Raw genomic sequence first — 20,344 nt, 5'->3', positions numbered from 1 at the left:
TTCATCTCCTCGTGTTCGCTGTCGCTCGAGTAGTTTTTTCTTGCACGTTAGTCTTGTCACCCTCCCACCCGCCCAGGGTCTGATTTTCACTAAACAACAATTTTAGCCCAAACGTGTATTTACACATTTTCAACACACAAAATTATGTTCTTTTTAACATCTCAGCCTCGGGTTTATTCTTAAAATATTCTTAAAATTTCGCAAATGTCAGCCTCGATATTCTTGTAAAATATATTCCTATAAAATAAAAAGAGTGTATTAGATAATTTTGGTTCAGCTTGTTAAATCTGTTTTTTTTTTCTCCACTGTTTCTCAAATATACAATTATGACATAAAAGAGTAGTGATTTTACGAGTTAAAGTTTATAAAAGGGTAGCGAAAACTACCTTTTTATTTTAAATACACACCGAACGGTTGATTTATGTTAGTATTGTAGGGGTATATTAAATCGAAGAGTTTAGAAAAGAGATTTGGTGTTCCTTCTGTACGTATGTGAAAGAAGCGCCCTGTTTTATCGAGTATATAATGTCATCTTTATTTTCCATTAACAAGGCATGAGAAAGGGTAAGCCTTTGGACCTTCAGAGGAGCCTTTTCGCATAATTGCCTTCTGAATATTCCCCTCCCCCATGGGGGACAACAGGCAAGAAAGGTGCATAACGCACTTGCAGAGTTTCTACACTGTTCATTAAAGAGAAATTAGCGCTCTTTGCGCTTTTTGTCCTGAAGACCAGAGCCGTCCAGCAAACTTAATGTCTTTACAAATTTCAGTATTCTTCTCCATCGCTTTCAAGCGTCTTCCTCTTCGATTTTTCCACAGTACTTACGTTTTGTCTTCTCCCGAGATTTGATTCTGCGATTTTGGAACCAGAACTTAACTTGCGTTTCACTGAGGCCCAGGTCAGCGGCAAGATAGAACCTCTGTGCAACAACTACGTATTGTTGATGATCAAACTCTATTTCCAGTCGTTCTAATTGGTCTCCTGTGAAGATTGTACGGTTTCGTTTTGGCTTACAACCAGCTTCAACCTTCTAATACGCGTGTTTGTGAAAATCTGTAAGTATATTACCCACACACAGGGCGTTAACGGTTGAGTAGCACTTGTGCTACATACTAGTTATGCAACGCTTTCGAGGGTATACTTAACAATTATTCCACGAGCGCGCGTTGGATATGGGATGGTAGATAGCTAACGAGGCGCGCAGCGCCGAGTTGGCTATAACGATCTCATATCCAATTCAACAAGCGCGAGTGAAATAATTGTTTTATTTAAAACGCCAAAAGAATTACAATATTTGAGCTAGCTTCCCAGCTGTTTTCGTTGACGCGTATCGGCTACCATGCATATTTCTGGTCAATGGCATGGTATATGAGCTCATATACCATTGCCTGTTAACCAATTAAAACTCAGGAATTGCAATATACCATTGCTAGTTTTTAATAATATGGATATCCAACGCCGGAGTCACTTATTTTTTTTTCGGTATACACACGAGCTTTTAGGCGATTGTGTATACCAAGAAACTGGGATATCCCATATTATTAAAACCTGGCCATGGTATATTGCAACGCGCGCTCGTGGAATAATTGTTAAATATAACGTCTTTTCTGAATTCTGATTGGCTGTATTTTCTATGTCATGGTATAAAACTTTATATCTTGATGCAAAAATAATGGTATCAAACGAATTCCCGATCATTGAAGAACAAGGTATGGACATCTTGTTAAAATTATTAATTACCATAACAACAGTACAGTCTGATAAACAAGTCGATTGTTTTAGTCAAAAATGAAATTGTTATCCCATATTCTTTATGATTGCGTGAATACAGGCTGAGTACAATTTTTTGCATCAAAAAATGTCCAGTGGGGGTCAGAGCCATCATAAATGTTTTAATTTAAAAGAAAGAGCACTTCAGTGAGCACTACTAGGGAACTCACTACTGAGGAACTCATTACTAGGAAGCTCACTACTAGGAACTCATTAGGGAACTCACTATGGAACTCACTATGGAACTCACTACTAGGGAACTCACTACTAGGGAACTCACTACTATGGAACTCACTACTAGGGAACTCACTACTAGGGAACTCACTACTAGGGAACTCACTACTAGGGAACTCACTACTAGGGAACTCACTACTAGGGAACTCACTACTATGGAACTCACTACTAGGGAACTCACTACTAGGAAACTCACTATGGAACTCACTATGGAACTCACTACTATGGAACTCACTACTAGGGAACTCACTACTAGGGAACTCACTATGGAACTCACTATGGACCTCACTACTAGGGAACTCACTATGGACCTCACTACTAGGGAAATCACTACTAGGGAACTCACTATGGACCTCACTACTATGGAACTCACTACTATGGAACTCACTACTAGGGAACTCACTACTAGGGAACTCACTATGGAACTCACTATGGACCTCACTACTAGGGAACTCACTACTAGGGAACTCACTATGGACCTCACTACTAGGGAAATCACTACTAGGGAACTCACTATGGACCTCACTACTGGGGAACTCACTACTAGGGAACTCACTAGGGAACTCACTACTATGGAACTCACTACTAGGGAACTCACTACTAGGGAACTCACTACTATGGAACTCACTACTAGGGAACTCACTACTAGGGAACTCACTATGGAACTCACTATGGAACTCACTACTTGGGAACTCACTACTACCCAACTCACTACTAGGGAACTCTGGCTATAGAACTCACTACTAGGGAACTCACTACTAGGGAACTCACTACTAGGGAACTCACTATGGACCTCACTACTAGGGAAATCACTACTAGGGAACTCACTATGGACCTCACTACTGGGGAACTCACTACTAGGGAACTCACTAGGGAACTCACTACTAGGAACTCACTATGGGACTGAAAAGGGAACTTACTACTAGTAAACTCCATAAATATTTTAATTTGAAAGAAAGAGCATTTTTGTGAGTGTAAATTTATGCCCCAGTGAATTTTCAACAAATTGTTTGTTGGGACGGGACAATTTGCTTGTTATTCAAAAAGTTCTGTCATCGTTTTTGAAAATCACCGGAAGAACAAGTTTTCGTTATTTTATCCGTTTGTTTCCTATCTCGAATTCATTGAGCTCTGTACTGATAAAAAAAAAGTAAATTGTAGAACACAGTAAAATGGTTTGTTTGAAAACAAAGGCTCTCAACAATGTCAAAAATTTTTCTTTTATCATCTGGTCCATTTTGAATAAAAATAAACGTCAAATAATGTCTCGCACTTTTTTGCTGCTTCTGATAGTTAATGGATCTATTTGTTTTGGAGGAGTTCTACTTTGGTCTTTTATATTTGAGTACAATTCGAAAAGGTTCTGTTTATGGAACTGAATGAAGTCCAGATTTGGCAAAAGGCTTCTCTTTAAAAGGGCTGAAAGGCAACACCCTGTTCTGTCTGCCTTAAGAATTAAACTGAAGTCTGATATTAAACCACTATCGAAAGGGATTAATCTTGAAAGCACCTTTTTTTGGTACCTCTACGCCAACTTTATGGCGGGAAACTTCATACGACTGCGAACCGAAACGTGCGAGTAGCTGCTCTGGTAAAATGACGTCGCACTCCGGAATTGAGGCGGAGAAAGAACTAGGAATTGCTTGAAAACTTTGCAATTAGTCCTGACAATTGCAATAGTCTTCGGTGTAGCAGGGAACTAAAATATAACCGTGAAAATATCGCTCTGAATCTTTGAAATCCATTTAAAATGTGCGTTTAATAAGTTTCTTTGAATGGATTAAGTCTCTGAAAGGAGTGGGCAACGACAGGCTCGGAATAATTGAAGAGTTGAAGATCTAAACGATAAATTAGCAGGCTAATAACATTAGGAAATGTATTTGTAATTACGCATCGTTACTGCTGTTAAGTGTTGACATCCTTTAGCTAAAAACCGTTAAAGAGTGGTGATTAAGGTATTAAGGTAGGCAATTTAGGTCTCTTATTATAACAAGTGGCTTCGACACGCAAGCCATCTGTGTGGTTTTTAGTTGTAAGACAAAAAGATCTTTACGACTATGGAATAAATTGATTACGAACAGAAGCACTTTGTTTTAGAAAATAGATTCCGTTTATCCCCAACCACTTTTCTTTGTTGCGCACTAATTTTTCACTAATTTAGAATCACTTTGTTGTCAAGAAAACCACTGTTACAGTAAAGTAGTTTCTATGACGTCATTTTCATAACAAAAAAGATAACCCTTAATAACTAGTGTAATGACATTAAGGGCATTAAGTGAATGTTTAAGGCAAAACATTAAACGTGCTATATTTACATCATTTCAATAATTCTTCTGTAAGAATTCGTCGACAAACATAACGCATTAATTTTACGAATAATACATTAAAAGTTTTTTTTTTCGCTCATATTACTGAAAAACGCTAAGAAACAACTACATCATTTCCAAAACGTTTGGCTAAAGTTAATTTAAGATGCAACATTATTAACATAGCTCCCTTAAATTCTTTGTTCCATTTTTCTTTCTTCCTTCCTTTTGCCTGTTCCTTTGTTCTTTGACTTTTCACAGGTATTAAATTTATTTAAAAGTTGTTATTTTACCGAAAAGACGGATACTGCATAGGTGATACTGTTGCAAGATCTGTCTGTTCAGTACACTCTTTTCATTTTATAAGAATCTAGTTTATAAGAATATCGAGGCTGAATTTTGCGAATTTTTAAGAATATTTTAAGAATAACATAACAAAGGCTGAGATTTTGAAAAGAATATAGTTTTGAGTTGAAAATTTGTAAATACAATACAATTAAATATGTTTTTAGTTGAAACAAAATCAGGTATTTTCATTTCCGTCACTGTATCTCTGTGAGGAATGCTTTGTTTAAAGCCAAACCGGCCAAGTGTCATCTGACGGGATATCGATCTTGATCTTGCTGGCTTCAACGAAAAGCAATGGAACATGTGCACAATGTAACACAATACAGATCTGGACACCAAACACCCAATATATGAAGGCTAAAACAGAAATGTCAGACAGTATTATCTAAGAATCTTCATAGGAATATTTCCAGCCTAAAATCGGAAGAAAAATAAGAATATTCAGCCTGGGTCGGAAAAACAATATTCTTATAAATAAAAGAGTGTAGTCTTAGTTACACAGATACCTCGAGTACCTCTTGCACGTGGTCATATTTCACGCAAGTTTAACCAAAGTGAACTAGTGCTCTAACGAGGTGTAGCGGAGCAGAAATACCTAGAGTAATTTTACAAGACTGTTTAATTTAATAGCAAGGTCCAAAAAGTCTTCTATAACTAATAATGACGATATACAAATTGGTAAATCTGATCATATGCATATTTAAGAGAGCATAATCTAAGAGAAGGTTTCCCCGATGCTCGAATTTTTTTTATCTCTAGTCCACAACTAGGATATTTTAAGAACGCTTCCTGATTGGTAAATTCAGGTGACGTAATCTACTGCTTGGCTTTCGACTGACTGGTTTGTTCGTGTGGTCGTGGGAGCGAGGTTGGAGCCTCGATCAGAAGTAGCTAAACATAGCTTGTCACAGCATGGCTTTGAAACCATTAACAGATTGAGGCAGGAAAGTCTCTTAGATCAAATTGATTTTGTAATAAAGGTAATTACGGACTAAAAGCTGCTAGCAGTTTATACACACATACAAAGAAATTAATCATATGACATAATCAAAAATTTGCTTTAGATGAGACAAGTGTGTTCCTCTGCTAGTAAAAAGCCCATAGACACTTTTCATAAATGGCGCCCAAAATTGAATACTATGTACATTTTCAGCCTCGTATGAATGTTTTTAGACAAATGATTTTTTATGTGAGGGTGAGGCTTAGGATGTAAAAAAATTGTTATTCAAATGCAGATGCCATTTATGCAAAGGGTCTACTATCAAGTTATCTTCTTCTAAAAGTTTATTTGGAAACAATACCCCATTGCTCTTGGTCTGGCAGTTTTGTCTCTATGGCAAACTTATCATGTCACTTTTGGGGATGTAATAGTGGTTGTATCCCTCTATTATCTTCATATCATCATTTTCTTTTTTTCCTGTGTCGCTGTTCAACTGGCATGTCCCGGTCAGCTCTTCGTAGTTAAATGATTTACATTGGCCATTCGCCAAGTTTGCACAGTATTGCATGCACTGGAGTGAACTTCCGACAGACGTCTCAGATGCTATCACGTGACCAGTAAGCGTGTGGTTAACTTTCAAGGACGTGTAGATGACGTTGTTAACTTGATTGACGAATTCTGCGGGATGAAGGAAGAACACAAGGATGATGTTATGTCAGCTTATTTTATTTGTGAAGTGCGTAGTGATGTGCATCAACTAATTGACCAACCACCAACCGACTGGACACAGCCGGTCGAGCTACTAACTGGTTGGGACGTTTTTTGTTACACGAGTCAAAAATGCTGCATGGTGGTGCCGGGCAACCGAGTGTCCGCAGTAGCTGTCGAATGGTTGCTTAGGGAATAGTTAATAGTTGACAAAGTTCATTGTTTAGTTCCCATGTTTTGGTCTTGACCGTGCACAAAACACAATAGCTATTTACATTTTGTTTGCTCCTTTGAAGTTTACCGGACATCAAAATAACAAACAGTGATAACAGAGACCAGTCTGAAATGATTTACTATTTTTTGGCTGTTAAATGTTAATCGTGCCAGATTTTTCGCTTGTTACTCCACGCCGCCAAACATTGGACGTTTTCACACTAGAAGACGGACAAATCGTCTAGACGGACAGGTCGTCTGACGATTTGTTCGTCTAGTGTGAATTTAAGACGGTTTTAGGACGACTTGTCCGTCTAGACGACCAAGTCGTCCTCGAAAAATCGTCTTCCTAGACGACCAAATTGGTGGACAAATTCCAACGATTTGTACGTCCAAAATCGTGTCCGTCCCGTTTTTACACTAAGACGATTTGTCCGTCTCAGACGATTTGTCCGTCTAGACGATTTGTCCCTCTCTAGTGTGAAAACGGCCATTCTCAGTGACGTGAAACATCAGGTGAGAAATCTGGCTGAAAATACAAAGCAAATCTCAGCGGCGAGAAACATCAAACACAAAACCGTCACTATTCGCATTTCACACGTATGCAGTCATCGATACTTAGGAATATCTTAGCAACGGTTTGATTAACACGGACTTGCACCGTTTTCCGGCACCGCTATGCCAACTGACCCACAAACAGCCCGAATCGACAGAGAGAGACAGATAGACAGACCAATCGATGAAGAATATATGAAGTTCTTATACAAAGGACTTTAAAGTACTTATTAATAGTTAGACGTTTTTCAAAAAGTTGGCTTAGCACCTTTACCGCTAATCTGAAAGGCCGTAACGCGAAGCACTTTTTTTTTTAGCTTGGTATCACTTTTCATGGCATTTGAAGTAGTCTTGTAGCCCAAATATGTATTACATTATTCTTTCGTTGTAGTCATTTTTCTCTCTCGACTAAGTCACGCTTTGTTTTCCCGAAATTGGCAAAATAAGTCAAACAATCAAGAAACTCTATAGTATTACTAACTATATTATTAAAAATATAGAGAAGAAATCTGGGAGAAGAAATCTGCAAACAACCTTTTCGATGTCACCATGGGGTCCTTCGACGGAGCAGAAACCTGTGAATTGGTTGGGTGCTATCTTTTGTCCATCCTTACAAAGAAGTATGGCCAAAACATCGGCTTATACCGCGACGATGGATTGGCAGCCCTCAAGGGAAACCCAAAGGAAGTGGAGAGGATTAAAAAAGATATATGCAAAGTTTTCCGTGACCACGACTTAAAGATCACAGTCGAAGCAAACACCACCAAGGTCAATTTCCTAGACGTCACGCTTGACCTCCAAAGTGGAAAGTACTATCCCTACACAAAGGAAGGCAACGTCCCTCTATACGTCCACAGAAAATCCAACCACCCACCATCCATCCTGAAAAATATCCCCGAATCTATCAACAAGAGGCTCTCCGAAATATCCTCTGATAAAGAATGCTTCGATAACGCTAAAGGCGTCTATCAAGAAGCACTCAACAAAAGCGGATACCACTTCAACCTTTCATTCAATGCCACGCCAAACCAGACACCCCGCACACGAAAAAACAGACAGCGCAACATCCTATGGTTTAATCCACCATATAGCAAGAACGTGGAAACAAACGTCGGCAAATGCTTCCTTTCACTTATTGATAAACACTTCCCCAAATCTAACCCACTTCATAAAATTTTTAACCGTAACACAATCAAATTAAGCTACAGCTGCATGGGCAACATCAAAACAATCATATCTAACCATAACAAAGCTGAAATTAACAAATCCACCAGTACTAATGACCAAACGAAAAATTGCAATTGCCGGAAATCTAGCACGTGTCCTATGGATGGAAATTGTAACATTGAAAGCATTATTTACCAGGCCGAAGTCACTACACCAACCACGAAGGAAACATACATCGGGCTATGTGACACTACGTTTAAATTAAGATACCGTAATCATGTATGTTCTTTTCGAAATGAGCGGTATAAACACGCCACTGAACTAAGTAAGTATATCTGGAGCCTGAAAGATCAGAAAGTAAAGTGACATCAAGTGGCGCAAAGTTAAACAGGCTAGGTCTTATTCGAATGTAACCAAGAGATGTAATTTGTGTTTGTGGGAGAAATTTTTCATTTTATGTAAACCGGAAATGTCAACTCTGAACAGCAGAAATGAGCTTGTATCGTGTTGCAGACACTCTAGGAAATTCTTACTGAAAAACGTTTTTTAACTAGTGATAAAGCTCTCGCGTGACTTGACATGTGACACGCAATGTATTGTATTGTTCTGAATTTTCAAATATCTTTGATTGTAACCGTTTTTTCTGGCAGTCGCCTGATGATTGCCTCGCACGAGGCATGAAACTCAGAGTAGCGAATAAATGACCATATAAACTAACTCTTGAGATTTTACTGTTATTCACCGCTCTAGTTCAGCTATTGAGCACTTTGTAGCAGATGAGAATTTCACTCCATTTGTTGGTTATGTTATTAACTCTATATTATCTGGAATTCTCTTTCAGGAGAGTAAGAAACTGTACATGTAGATCTATAGTATCTTTCAAAATTCAGTTAAAATCTGCGCTCTTGAGCAACTGGCTAAACGACTAGTTTAGACCCCTTTCATCGTTTTTATTGTACTTTATATTGAATTGTAGTTGTAGTAATGTTGTAATTGTAGTCTTTAATTCTATTTTTTACCATGTAAATTATTATCATTTTTTCTTTTTTAAAAAATGATGTAAATTGGGTATGAAGATCCCTTCGGGGAACCTAATAAACTTTATTCTATTCTATTCTATTCTATTCTATTCAAATTGTATAAGTGGCCCCTCAGTCGTTTGTCAACTGTCAGTTTGTCTTATTATCAGGTACTCAGTAGTCTGTCACATAATGTTCAATGCTATTTATGCCTACCTGGTGTATTTGTTGTGAAGCAGTATTGACCAGGTATATTAGGGTGAACTTCCTTCAGCTTGTAAACAAAGAAGTCGGAGCATTTCTTGATTTGCACTGGTAACGAATAATAGCAACAGTCTTTACGAAAGTTGAAGCAAACATGGCGATGAACGATCCCAGTCTCACCCGACGGAATTGGACCGTTCAACCAACCAGGAGCCTGGACACCACAGCTTTCTTGCAGTACACAAGAACTAGGCATAGCGGATCCTTTATCTGCTCTGAACCATTTCCCTTCGTAAAACGCACGGCGGTAATTTAAGGGCAGCACACTCCAGCGCTTCCATACGCTGTCAGATTTGTAAACGCCTTTGAATGTGGTGCAAAGGGAGTTTGGATCTGAAATGCAATTTGGAAGAAACACTTTTTTCACTTATTAAAACTTTCCAAGCTACCTCAAAGACTCCGTCTCGTTTCGTCGGAAACGAGACATGAAACGAGACGTGATGTAAAATTTGCAAAACGCTGTGCCATGGCGCACTGTTTAAAATGCGTACAATGCTATAGCACGAGTTGAATAGTTTCCAAGGTCTTTTCCCATGACTGGAAATATTGAATGCTGATCATTCATTCTTGAGAATTAGTACTTCATTCTTCTTACTTTCATGAAATTAAAAACCGCTTTCAAGATACTGACCTTCTACTCTCAGTGTCACATCGTATGACGCCTGAATCTGCCCTGCACTGTTAATGACTTCACAGGTGTAAATTCCTTCATCAGACTGCTGAGCAGAACTGATGTGCAGGCTCGTGCCATGTCCAGCGGTCTTCGTCTGCAGTACAGCGCCATCTTTAATCCAGCGCACTGTTTTGCCTTCCAAAGCATCACATCTCATTTCCACCGCTTCACGGACATGAATAGTTTGATTGGAAATTGATCTTCCTGTAGGTAGTGGAAAAAGTAAAGAAGACGGAATGCATTTAAAATTAGCTCTTGTTATTTAAGCAGATGGACATTATGTTTAACTAAAACAATGATGAAATCTCAAAGAAGAGGAGGTTCGAAAAATCCACCGATCGGAGTTATTTTTTAGGCCAATGCACTGACCAATGCACGCCAACTGACATACCGACTAAGGCCGACAAAGTTTTTAAATTACACGGTACAAACTTGAGGACAAGAGGAGTCCGCAATTTGGACCTAAATCCCTTGCCTATCCGTGATCCGCCAGATTTTCGAAATCCGCATATCCGCTCAATTTATCGTTAAAATTCGCATTCGGTGCGCTTTTAAAGGCCAACATCGTCGATCTGCAAACCTATTCACCCCCCCCCCCCCAGCCCCGAAAGGAAGGACAGGGGGAAGGGACGGAGGGAGATGGGGAGGGAGGGAGTTAAACCACCATTATTATCAATACACGCGGCCAAATTGAAAACCGCCCTATTGAAAACACGCGCTTTGCGGGCCGCAAATGACTCCTAGCGGGCCGTTAATGCATTAACGGCCCTGCAGCTGATTGGTCCTCGGTTCATCATCCGATTAACTTTAACCAATCAGCGTCGCTGACGCGGGAAAACCATTCAGGTGCGTACGCATACAGCAAGAGGCTCGAACAGTTTTTCGACAAGCGAATTGTGTTCGGTAGGAAAAATCAAAGTCTATTTGTTGTAAATGGGACAAAATACAGCAAAAAAATCGGATTTAGAAGCAAATGCACAAGGCGAAGAGACAAAGAGAGCAACTCCTTGTTGTCTTGCGAGAAACGAAACATTGTTCACTTGAATTGTGTATCTCCGGTCGAGCTAATTTAGCTAAAGCAGTTGCAGGAATTTTACGCCGAAGTTCAATCGGAAAATGTAAGTTTGTAAAGTATTATTATCCATGACTCAACCCATTGCTTAATTATTATTTTCAGAGACACTGCAGCTAGCTCTTTTATACTACAACTACACAATAAGACATAAGCCTCAGTAGCATCGTGTATAATTTTCATTGCGACGAAGTACTTGTGTTATTTGAATTGAAAATCATGATGCTAACTTCATTAAACTGAATGTGTTACCTATCTGGATGTTATTTGGCCTTGTTTATTGATAATAATGATAATAAAATGACTTTTTTCGGGAATATTGTTTATTTGCTCCCTTGTAGTGTCATTTGTGGCCCTTGCGCCTTACCATTATTATTCTGATATTCTTCATTGTTCAGTTCATTTATATTTTTTATTTAAGGTAATAGATTACGCGTGTAATTTCAGCTTCTTTTCTTCTTTACTTTCTGGTATATATTATATTCTATATTATATTTTGTATGTGTGTCCGTGTGTACGTGTGTGTGTCCGGCCAAAATTTGACTACTCAATTTGTAAACTGGCAACCCGGCATTTTTAACCTAGTGGTTATTTCGGGTTGCCAGAACTCATTATCTTTAGTAATATATTTATATAATAATCCTGTAATTTAATTTAATGATAAGGAAATAAAGAGGATGTTGTTGTTTTTGTTGTTGTTGCGCTTCGCGCTCGGGCCACAAATGACACTACGCGGGCGCAAATAAACAATGTTCCCTCAAAAAGTCATTTTATTCCCTTATTAGTTCTATATAATGTACTCCCAAACGACATCCTCTTTACAAAAAAAAAACGAATCAACGCACGTAATTCAAAGAGACAAAACAAAAAAAAGATACCAAGGAATGTCTCACCCGCTGTAATACACGACTGTTTTGCATCCTCAATCTCGAGTTCTGTTAGAACTCTGTCATAAAGCTGGACACATGAAATTCTGCCCTTGTATGTACCAGCATCTCCTGGCAATGCACCCATAATGACGCTTTGTTGGGTTGCCAGCTCGTCAGGCCAGGAAACGAATTTTTTCTTGTGAAAACTTCCGTTGAGCCAGAGTATGAATTTGCCGCTGATGTAGTCGTAAGACGAGCCGACGAAATGCCATGTTTTAGGTTCAAGAATAACAGTACTACTTGATTTCATTCCAGTAAAGTTTGAGCTGCGCACGTGGGCGAGAAAACGGCCAGCATCATTGAGTATAAATCGAGCACCATATGCCTGCGGATCAGCATAATAGAAGATCGGTCCTTTAGTTTGTTCATGGTAAATCCAGGCAAGAAACGTCATTGAGTGCCTAGTGTCCAAACCTCCGTTATTTGGGAACTTGATGAAGCTGGTTAAGTTTCCCGAGAACTGGTACGAGCCCCCTACACTTCCGTCAGGGCCTGGCGCTAGTTCGACCCCAGAAGCTTGTCCTGGGGGATTGGCACTGTGACTAATATCTGTTGTCTCGTATTGTCCGTTCAGAGGAAAAAACGCCACGGGACTCAATGGGACTGAAAGAGAAAAGACAAAATCACCTGTTATGAGCGAATATAAAATACTGGGAAAACGGGATAGAAACGATAAAAGCTCGCAATCGGTCATAGAGCTCACCGCGGCTTTTCCTTCTACTTCGGCGAATTTCGTTCACATTAAAGTGTTAGTACGAGCAAGGATAGATAAAATAGTTGCTGAGTGTAAACAGTTAACACATTCCTATTTCCTCAGGTAAACGAGTGTTTTTACCTTAAAATGTTCCGCATCCGAGCCAAATTGCTTTGACAGATAACGCATATCGCTTGTTCAAACACGTACAACTTTTTTAAGTAAAGCTCCAAAAACTTAGTAAACCCTCAAGATACCGGTAATGTATCGAACTTTAAAATGTGAAATTTTAATTTCACATTTTAAAGTAAGTTTAAAAAACCTTATCTTTGAAGTAGTTTTCTTATTTTTTTGCATATTTCCGTACATGTCGTTTGTCCGCGATCTAGTCACAGCGTAAGCTCCTCTGCAATGTCCGTTTCAGTGCTGCGGATTAGAGGAGAAAGAGCGCTCATTGATACACCGGTACTTGGGTTTAACGTGAATCTGCCCTCCTTTTATATGTTGCTAGTCCATCGCCTGTCTCCCTCCAGATAACATTTTGCAAGTTTTCCATCCAATTCACCACAAGCCACAAATATTCCTGGTTGGAAAAAGTGGCCCTGTGAGAGAAATCATAATTTCCCAAAACACAGCACAGCGACCCCTACCAGGGCTCGAATCTGGACCTCTCGATTCGGTTCAACTACCATATTCGTACTAATTTTCGAGGGAATTCAATTTCGCGAAAATGGAAGAAGCAGAATTTGGGAGACTTAAAAGGACACTGTTACGAGCTTCACTTCAAAAATTCAAGAGCCTTAAGACGTATGGAAACCTATAAATAGTGGTCCACTTTTATTAGAGTCGACCGTACTTTGTACTGAAAAGCAGAAAAAAAAAACCCTGTGACAGTGCCCCTTTAAATTTCGCCATTTGGCAGAAAAATCGTAAAAAAATATGAAGGCAGTTCGTGGTGTTCATTATTGTGATTTTAGTAGTGTTAGGTATCATATTGTGATAAGGGTCAGTTTCTTATCGTCAATAAATCGTGGTTTATAAACCTAATTAAAGAAACGTTGACCCGTGAAAAGCATAAACCATGAACAACGCGACTCAAATGTTTACTTGAAATTGGAAAAATGATTCCCTATCTGTGACAGAATGAACATTATGATACGAGAGTTTGCATAAATCACGTCAGCTGTCTACCCAAAGTGCAATTGGGTCGTATCGTTCATGGTTTATGCTTTTAAGCGGGTCAATATTTCATCAACTAGGTGTATATTACAGAAAAAAGCTTCAAACAAACCTTTTTGAAAACAGAGTCCTCTGACAGCGTGAACTTCTCTCTCCGTCAGAGCCTTGTCGTACACTTGCACGCAAGATATTCTTCCTTTCAGAAATCGATTATCTCCATCCCGCATTCCCATTCTGACATCGCCTTGGGTGCTCACTTCAAATGTACCAATATTCCGCACATCGTACACTTTTCCTTCGATCCAAAGTTTTTGAACGCCAGAGTCATAGTCATAAGATGTGCCAATAAAATTCCACGAATTTTGCTTCAAAGCGCTTGTTAGTGCCGGCAAATCGGCATAGCCTCCAGATCTCTTTGATAATCGGGCAAACAGTCTGTTGTTGACAATCCAGAAATGAACGCCGAAGTAGTTAGTTCCGTAGTTAAAAATCGGACCATCGATATTTTCCGGGAACACCCAGGCTAAAAGAGTCAAGGAGTACCTAGTATCCAATCCCCCATTGTTTGGAAACTCAATATAGCTATTGGAACTTCCGGAGAGCTGGTACGAGCCATTTGGCTGTCCAAAGGGGCCTGGAGCGAGCTGTACGTTATAGGGAACGCCTGGTGGATTTTCGTTGGAACTCAGGTCTCGTGTGCCAAACTGGCCGTTTAGAGGATACACGGCAGCTGGAACTGGAGGGTCTAGGATGAAAAAAAAAAACTTTCACATTTAAAAAAGGGAACGAAAAAAACAGAAAGGGCTATCTGGCAACAATTCGATTTAACTTAGGTATGTTTTTGGAGCCAAAAGTATCACACCTACAGGACTAATCAGCTTATAGTAGTTTGTGGGATAGCCTTCGACAAATGAAGGAAAGCAGGAAAGTATCAGGCACCTGTTACAACAAGAACAAACTCAGTTGAAATTGCGAGGATCTTTGGTACAGCCCTAACCACATCCACCATTACCATCATCATCATCATCATCATCATCATTATCTGTCAACTATATGTATTGCTTTACCTGGAATGCAGCCATAGAAGTCCAACCTCATTGAAATGTGATTGGTCCACGTGAGAGGAAGAACACGAACATACTGAGCAACGATTGGTGGGTTGAGCACGTGGCTTACCACGGTACCACGATCTGAGTTGCCAGTGAACACCTGTTAGATAAAAGAAATATAAACATGAAGCTCACTGATACCACAAAATAATTTACGTTCATGATTGTCTAGTGATGGATACCGTTCCATATGAGGATTGTTGATCCATGCAGATGACATTATTACTTTCAAATCATTTAATTTGAAATTTTGGAAAGTAGGTAGCTCTCCTTGGCTGCAAATCACTTTCATGATGCTTTTGGCTATACCTTTTCCTTATAGGCAGGCTCGCGTGTGCTTGGTGGCAGCCACACCACATTCTTTGAGCTTAAAGACTTTCCATCGGGACTACCTAAAAAACTCTATTAAGCCCCTCGGGTGTGGAGCTTATTTATTTTCCAGATTCTTTAAAGGAGTGTTTAATATAGAGGGAAAGTTATTAGAGAAGGAGGGTGAGCTTATTTTAACCATGCCGAAAAATTGCGGTTATAAGCCCTGGGCTTATACAACTTCGTAAGGGTTTTTGGGTGGGTTTATAAGTGGAAGGGCTTATATCCGGGAGGCGGAATAAAAACAATTCCGAAACGAGACACGGGAGAGTTGTTTAAAATACTTCTTTAAGTTAAAAACGCATAATAGAGCAACATTTAACCCTGTTCAATACTGTCATCTGGCAGAGGGGGCTTATATCCGCAGGGGGGGGGGGGGGCTTATATAATCGGATGTATTTTTTTTGTTTCCAGGTAGATGGGCCTATAACTGGAGGGTGGGGGCTTATAAGCGGAATTTTACGGTACATCAATTAGAGTGCAATAAAAAAAAAAAAACAAGTTGGACTTTTTAATCTTTACTGAGTTTTGATTGGTTTACAGGTCATGGTATATTTAACAATTATTCCATGAGCGCAGCATATTGACCTCGTGCTAGTCTATTCTAACTTACTTGGCTGGTGAGTTCCTTATGGAACTCATGTTCTCTGAGGGTAGCATATTGACCTCGGGCTAGATTATCCTATCTTACTTACTTGGCTAGTGAGTCCCTTATGGAACCCATGTCTTATGAGAGCAGCATATTGACCTCGTGCAAGATTATTCTGTCTTACTTTGTTGGTGAGTACCTTATGGAGCTCATGTTATCTAAGGGCAAAAAATTGACCTTGTGCAAAATTACTCTGTTTTATTTGGTTGAGGAGTTCCTTATGGACCTCACGTTATCTGAGGCAGCATATGGACGTTGTGCTGAATTGTTCTGTCTAACTTGGGTGATTAATTCCTTAAGGACCTTATGTTATCTGCGGGCAGCATATTGACCTCGTGCTGGATTATTCTCTCTTCCTTGGCTGGTGAGTTCCTTATGGAACTCATGTTCTTTGAGAACAGTTTAATTACCTCCTTCTAGATAATTATGTCTTACTTGGGTGGTAGTTCCTTGTGGAACTCATGTTCTCTGAGAGCAGCATATTGTCCTCGTGCAGTATTATTCTCTCTTCCTTAGGTGGTGAGTTCCTTATGGAACTCATGTTTTATGAGAGCAGCATATTGACGTCGAGCAAGATTATTCTGTCTTACTTTGTTGGTAAGTTCCTTATGGACCTCACGTTATCTGAGGGCAGCATATGGACGTTGTGCCGAATTGTTCTGTCTAACTTGGGTACGGTGGTGAATTCCTTAAGGACCTTATGTTATCTGCGGGCAGCATATTGACCTCGTGCTGGATTATTCTCTCTTCCTTGGCTGGTGAGTTCCTTGTGGAACTCATGTTCTTTGAGGGCAGCATAATTACCTCCTGCTAGATCATTATGTCTTACTTGGGTGTTGAGTTCCTTATGGAACTCATGCTCTCTGAGGGCAGCATATTGACCTCGTGCTGGATTATTCTGTCTTACTTGGGTGGCGAGTTCCTTATGGAACTCACGTTATCTGGGGGCAGCATATTGACCTCAGATATTGACCTCATAAATAATAGACTATAGCGTATAGCCATGGTATATTGGAATTCCTGAGTTTTGATTGGTTTACGTACAGTATACAGTATAACAATTTTTGAGTATTGCATGAGCGCAGCATATTGACCTCGTGCTAGACTAGTCTATCTTACTTAGCTGGTGAGTTCCTCATGGAACTCATGTTATCTTAGGGCAGTATATTGACCTCGTGCTGGATTATTCTGTCTTACTTGGCTGGTGAGCTCCTTTTAGAACACATGTTATCTGAGGGCAGCATATTGACCTCGTGCTTGATTATTCTGTCTTACTTATATGCGGTGAGTTGCTTATAGAATTTATGTTATCTGTGGGCAACATATTGACCTCGTGCATTATTTTTCTCTCTTCCTTGGCTGGGGTGTTCCTTATTGAACTCATGTTATATGAGGGCAGCATATTGAAATCATGCTTGATCATTTTGTTTTGCTTGGGTGGTGAGTTCCTTTTGGAACTCATGTTATCTAAGGTTAGCATATTAACCTTGTGTTTGATTATTCTGTCTCACTTGGGTGGCGAGTTCCTTATAGAACTCACGTTATCCGAGAGCAGCATATTAACCTCGTACTAGATTATTAACTCTTACTTACTTTTATGAGGGCAGTATATTGACCCCGTTACAAGGTTATGTAACTCATGGTAGACAGTCGAAAAAAGGGTTTGAATCCTGACCGGGGTGGTTCGTATTGTGTCCTTACCACTAGCAAACAATTTTACTCTCACATTGCCTTTATGCATCCGGGAGTAAAATGGGTACCGACAGATTCTAAGGGCAACTCTGACAAAAAAGCTGGGGACCTACAATAGATCTAGCACCCCAATCAAAAGGAGTAACAGCTCCTGAACCGCGTTTACACGAGCAATTTTTATGTGACAATTTTTATATGACAAATACACTTTGATCGTGTAGATGGCACAAAGATTTTTGTCAGCAGTCCAAAGTTTAGTGCGTCAGTAATGAACTTGGACAGCAGATATACGCACAGAGATACGCGTGCACATCGCCCAGTGGGAGATTGCGAGACTAGGGAGCACATTTTATTTGACGAGTTACACGAGCAATTTTTCGTATGTGACAACATTTTTTGTCACATAAAAGCTAACACGAAAGCTTCTCGGCAAATATATTTGTCACATTAAGCTACATAAATATTGGCCAATTTCCTCGTCTACATGAGCAAATAAAAATTGCCACATCAAAATTGCGTGTGTAAACTAGCCTTTAATTCTAGCTAGCTGCCTCTTTCATGTTATTTCACTAACTTCTCAAATAGCCTTACTATGCACACGGATTTTACAACAAAACTGTATTTGATAGTGTATCAATGAACGCCACCTACCGTTTCGTCCTTATTTGTATGATAATGTTCAAACACTATGCTATCAGAGCTGTAGTTCAGTTTGTAGCTTGTCACCCATTGGTCATAATTATATCTTCCTTGTGTCGCCACACGTCTAATTTCCACTCGTTGACCAAATTTCACTTGCAGCCACTGATTCTGATCACCAGTTTGTGAAGCCCAACATCCATGGTGGGAAGAAGTAGCATGCAAGTACAATCTGCAGGAGATATAAGGAACGGTATGCTTTCCATAGTTACTGTATAAAGCGATTTTGCAATGACTGATTGCGCCACGGCACGTTACGTTTCGTCACCAGTACTAATCTGTATGGCAAAAAATGGTACAGCAACTTAAACGAACTGTGTCACGGATTTTAGCCAAATGTATGTAGGCAAAGGAAATGACCACCAAATTCGGTGAAATATAAAGATAGCCTCTTAAAACCGTGAATGAACATTTCAATAACACAGCAAATACAAAAAAGACGCGGATGGCCAAAAGTGAAGGAGATTGAAATGGATTGCGATATGGGTTTTTGTAATACTGAAAGGCTGAACAGTTTTCAAAGTTAATCTCGTTTGCTTGAAACTTTAAATTATTATTACTATGCCCGTGGGACACATTTGGTTGTAATGAAGCTATGGTTTCGTCATTTAAATCCAAGTAATTTCTTTGCAAACACTACGTTTCATAGCGAATATTTGACAAAACTTAATAAAATAACCATAACTCTGCTGCGACACAGTCCCTTTAATAAGAACTGAACTTAAAAACAGTAACTTGGTGGCAAGAACTGAAAAAGTAGACTGAAATTAGTGTTCGCATCTGCGCAAGAGATATTCGTGAAAAAAAGAAGGTATTGGTTTTCCATAGTTGCTGTCCGAAGGCAGCTTTCATAATTACTAACTAAAGGTAGTCAATTTATAGTAGCATTACCAGCTCTAAAATGGTACAGCAAGAAAATAAGAAAACTTTCGAAAGCTACTTCTTAAGGTTATTCCTCTGAAATAGAACTGACAATAGATTTTCGCTCAAACTTTGCCTACTGGTTGTTTATCCTAAGAAAACTTTATTTTTGAAATAAAATAGAGGGGTTCCGGTATTTGTTTGGGAGCAGGAAGACCTTGAATATACCCTCTAATTTCTTACAATATCAGCAATTATATTATCACGAGTACTGGCTAAGTTCACAGTTCCGTTTATTATTTATTTTTCTACAATAAAAATTTGTTCACTTTTATTTTATAGAAAAAAGGTAATGGCTAAAATCAGAAGAGTAGGAAAAAATTATAGGTCCTGGTATTCGTTTACGAGAAAACGGCTATTTATCTCTCTTGCGATCAAAGCCGTGTAGAAAAAGCCGCCATTTTCTAAATGTGCGCGCGCTAATTATAATCACGCGTAAAATTAAGCGCAGTACGGCACAATGCAATACAGAGGAATTACCTAATGTAGATAGCTTTGTAATTGATAGTGGGAGGATTCGTGGCACCCTTCTTAGTAGGTGAGAATGGATGTAGTATTATAAATGAGTACTTGTAAAATATACATAGTTCCCTGAAAAAATAGCTTCAGCCAAGTTTATTAGCCGAGATTACTCAGTTAGACAGGAAAACCTTTATTTCTGAATTCCCATGACAAAATCTCAGCAGATTCTTCCTCGCCATCAATCGGTGCATCCAGTGATGTTATTATATTGATTATAATATTTTAATATAATTCAAATACTTTTAGACAGCTTGTTGTCAATATGACCTTTAGTAGGTTAGGCCCCTTCAGTAGGCCGTGCTTAATTTTAT

General features: G+C 39.2%; 2 protein-coding genes across 2 annotated transcripts in view; both read right to left on the bottom strand.

Annotated features, from left to right (window-relative positions):
• Positions 1-700: 700 nt before the first annotated feature.
• LOC144637835 (homeobox protein not2-like) lies at positions 701-3,750 on the bottom strand. The gene is made up of 3 exons (XM_078496918.1): positions 3,675-3,750; positions 1,742-1,758; positions 701-1,028 (listed from the first exon to the last, which is right to left on the bottom strand). The coding sequence occupies exons 1-3, from the start codon at positions 3,748-3,750 to the stop codon at positions 789-791; spliced, it is 333 nt and encodes a 110-aa protein (XP_078353044.1). The 3' UTR covers positions 701-788.
• A 661-nt stretch (positions 3,751-4,411) lies between these two features.
• Positions 4,412-20,344, bottom strand: part of LOC144642765 (uncharacterized) — a 102,950-nt gene continuing 87,017 nt past the window's right edge. The window contains exons 8-14 of the mRNA XM_078501826.1: positions 18,543-18,762; positions 15,140-15,281; positions 14,185-14,817; positions 12,164-12,802; positions 10,157-10,402; positions 9,478-9,858; positions 4,412-6,277 (exon numbers count right to left, since the gene is read on the bottom strand). Coding sequence (XP_078357952.1) covers positions 5,991-6,277; positions 9,478-9,858; positions 10,157-10,402; positions 12,164-12,802; positions 14,185-14,817; positions 15,140-15,281; positions 18,543-18,762 — 2,548 coding nt within the window. The 3' untranslated portion in view covers positions 4,412-5,990. The remainder of the gene's footprint in view (positions 6,278-9,477; positions 9,859-10,156; positions 10,403-12,163; positions 12,803-14,184; positions 14,818-15,139; positions 15,282-18,542; positions 18,763-20,344) is intronic.

The sequence above is a fragment of the Oculina patagonica genome, chromosome 2 (assembly GCF_052425735.1).
Source record: "Oculina patagonica isolate OP01 chromosome 2, crgOcupat, whole genome shotgun sequence".
In the NCBI taxonomy this organism is placed as follows: Eukaryota; Metazoa; Cnidaria; class Anthozoa; order Scleractinia; family Oculinidae; genus Oculina; species Oculina patagonica.
Note: the sequence above shows the minus strand (reverse complement) of the source record. Positions and strands in the feature narration are given on the sequence as shown.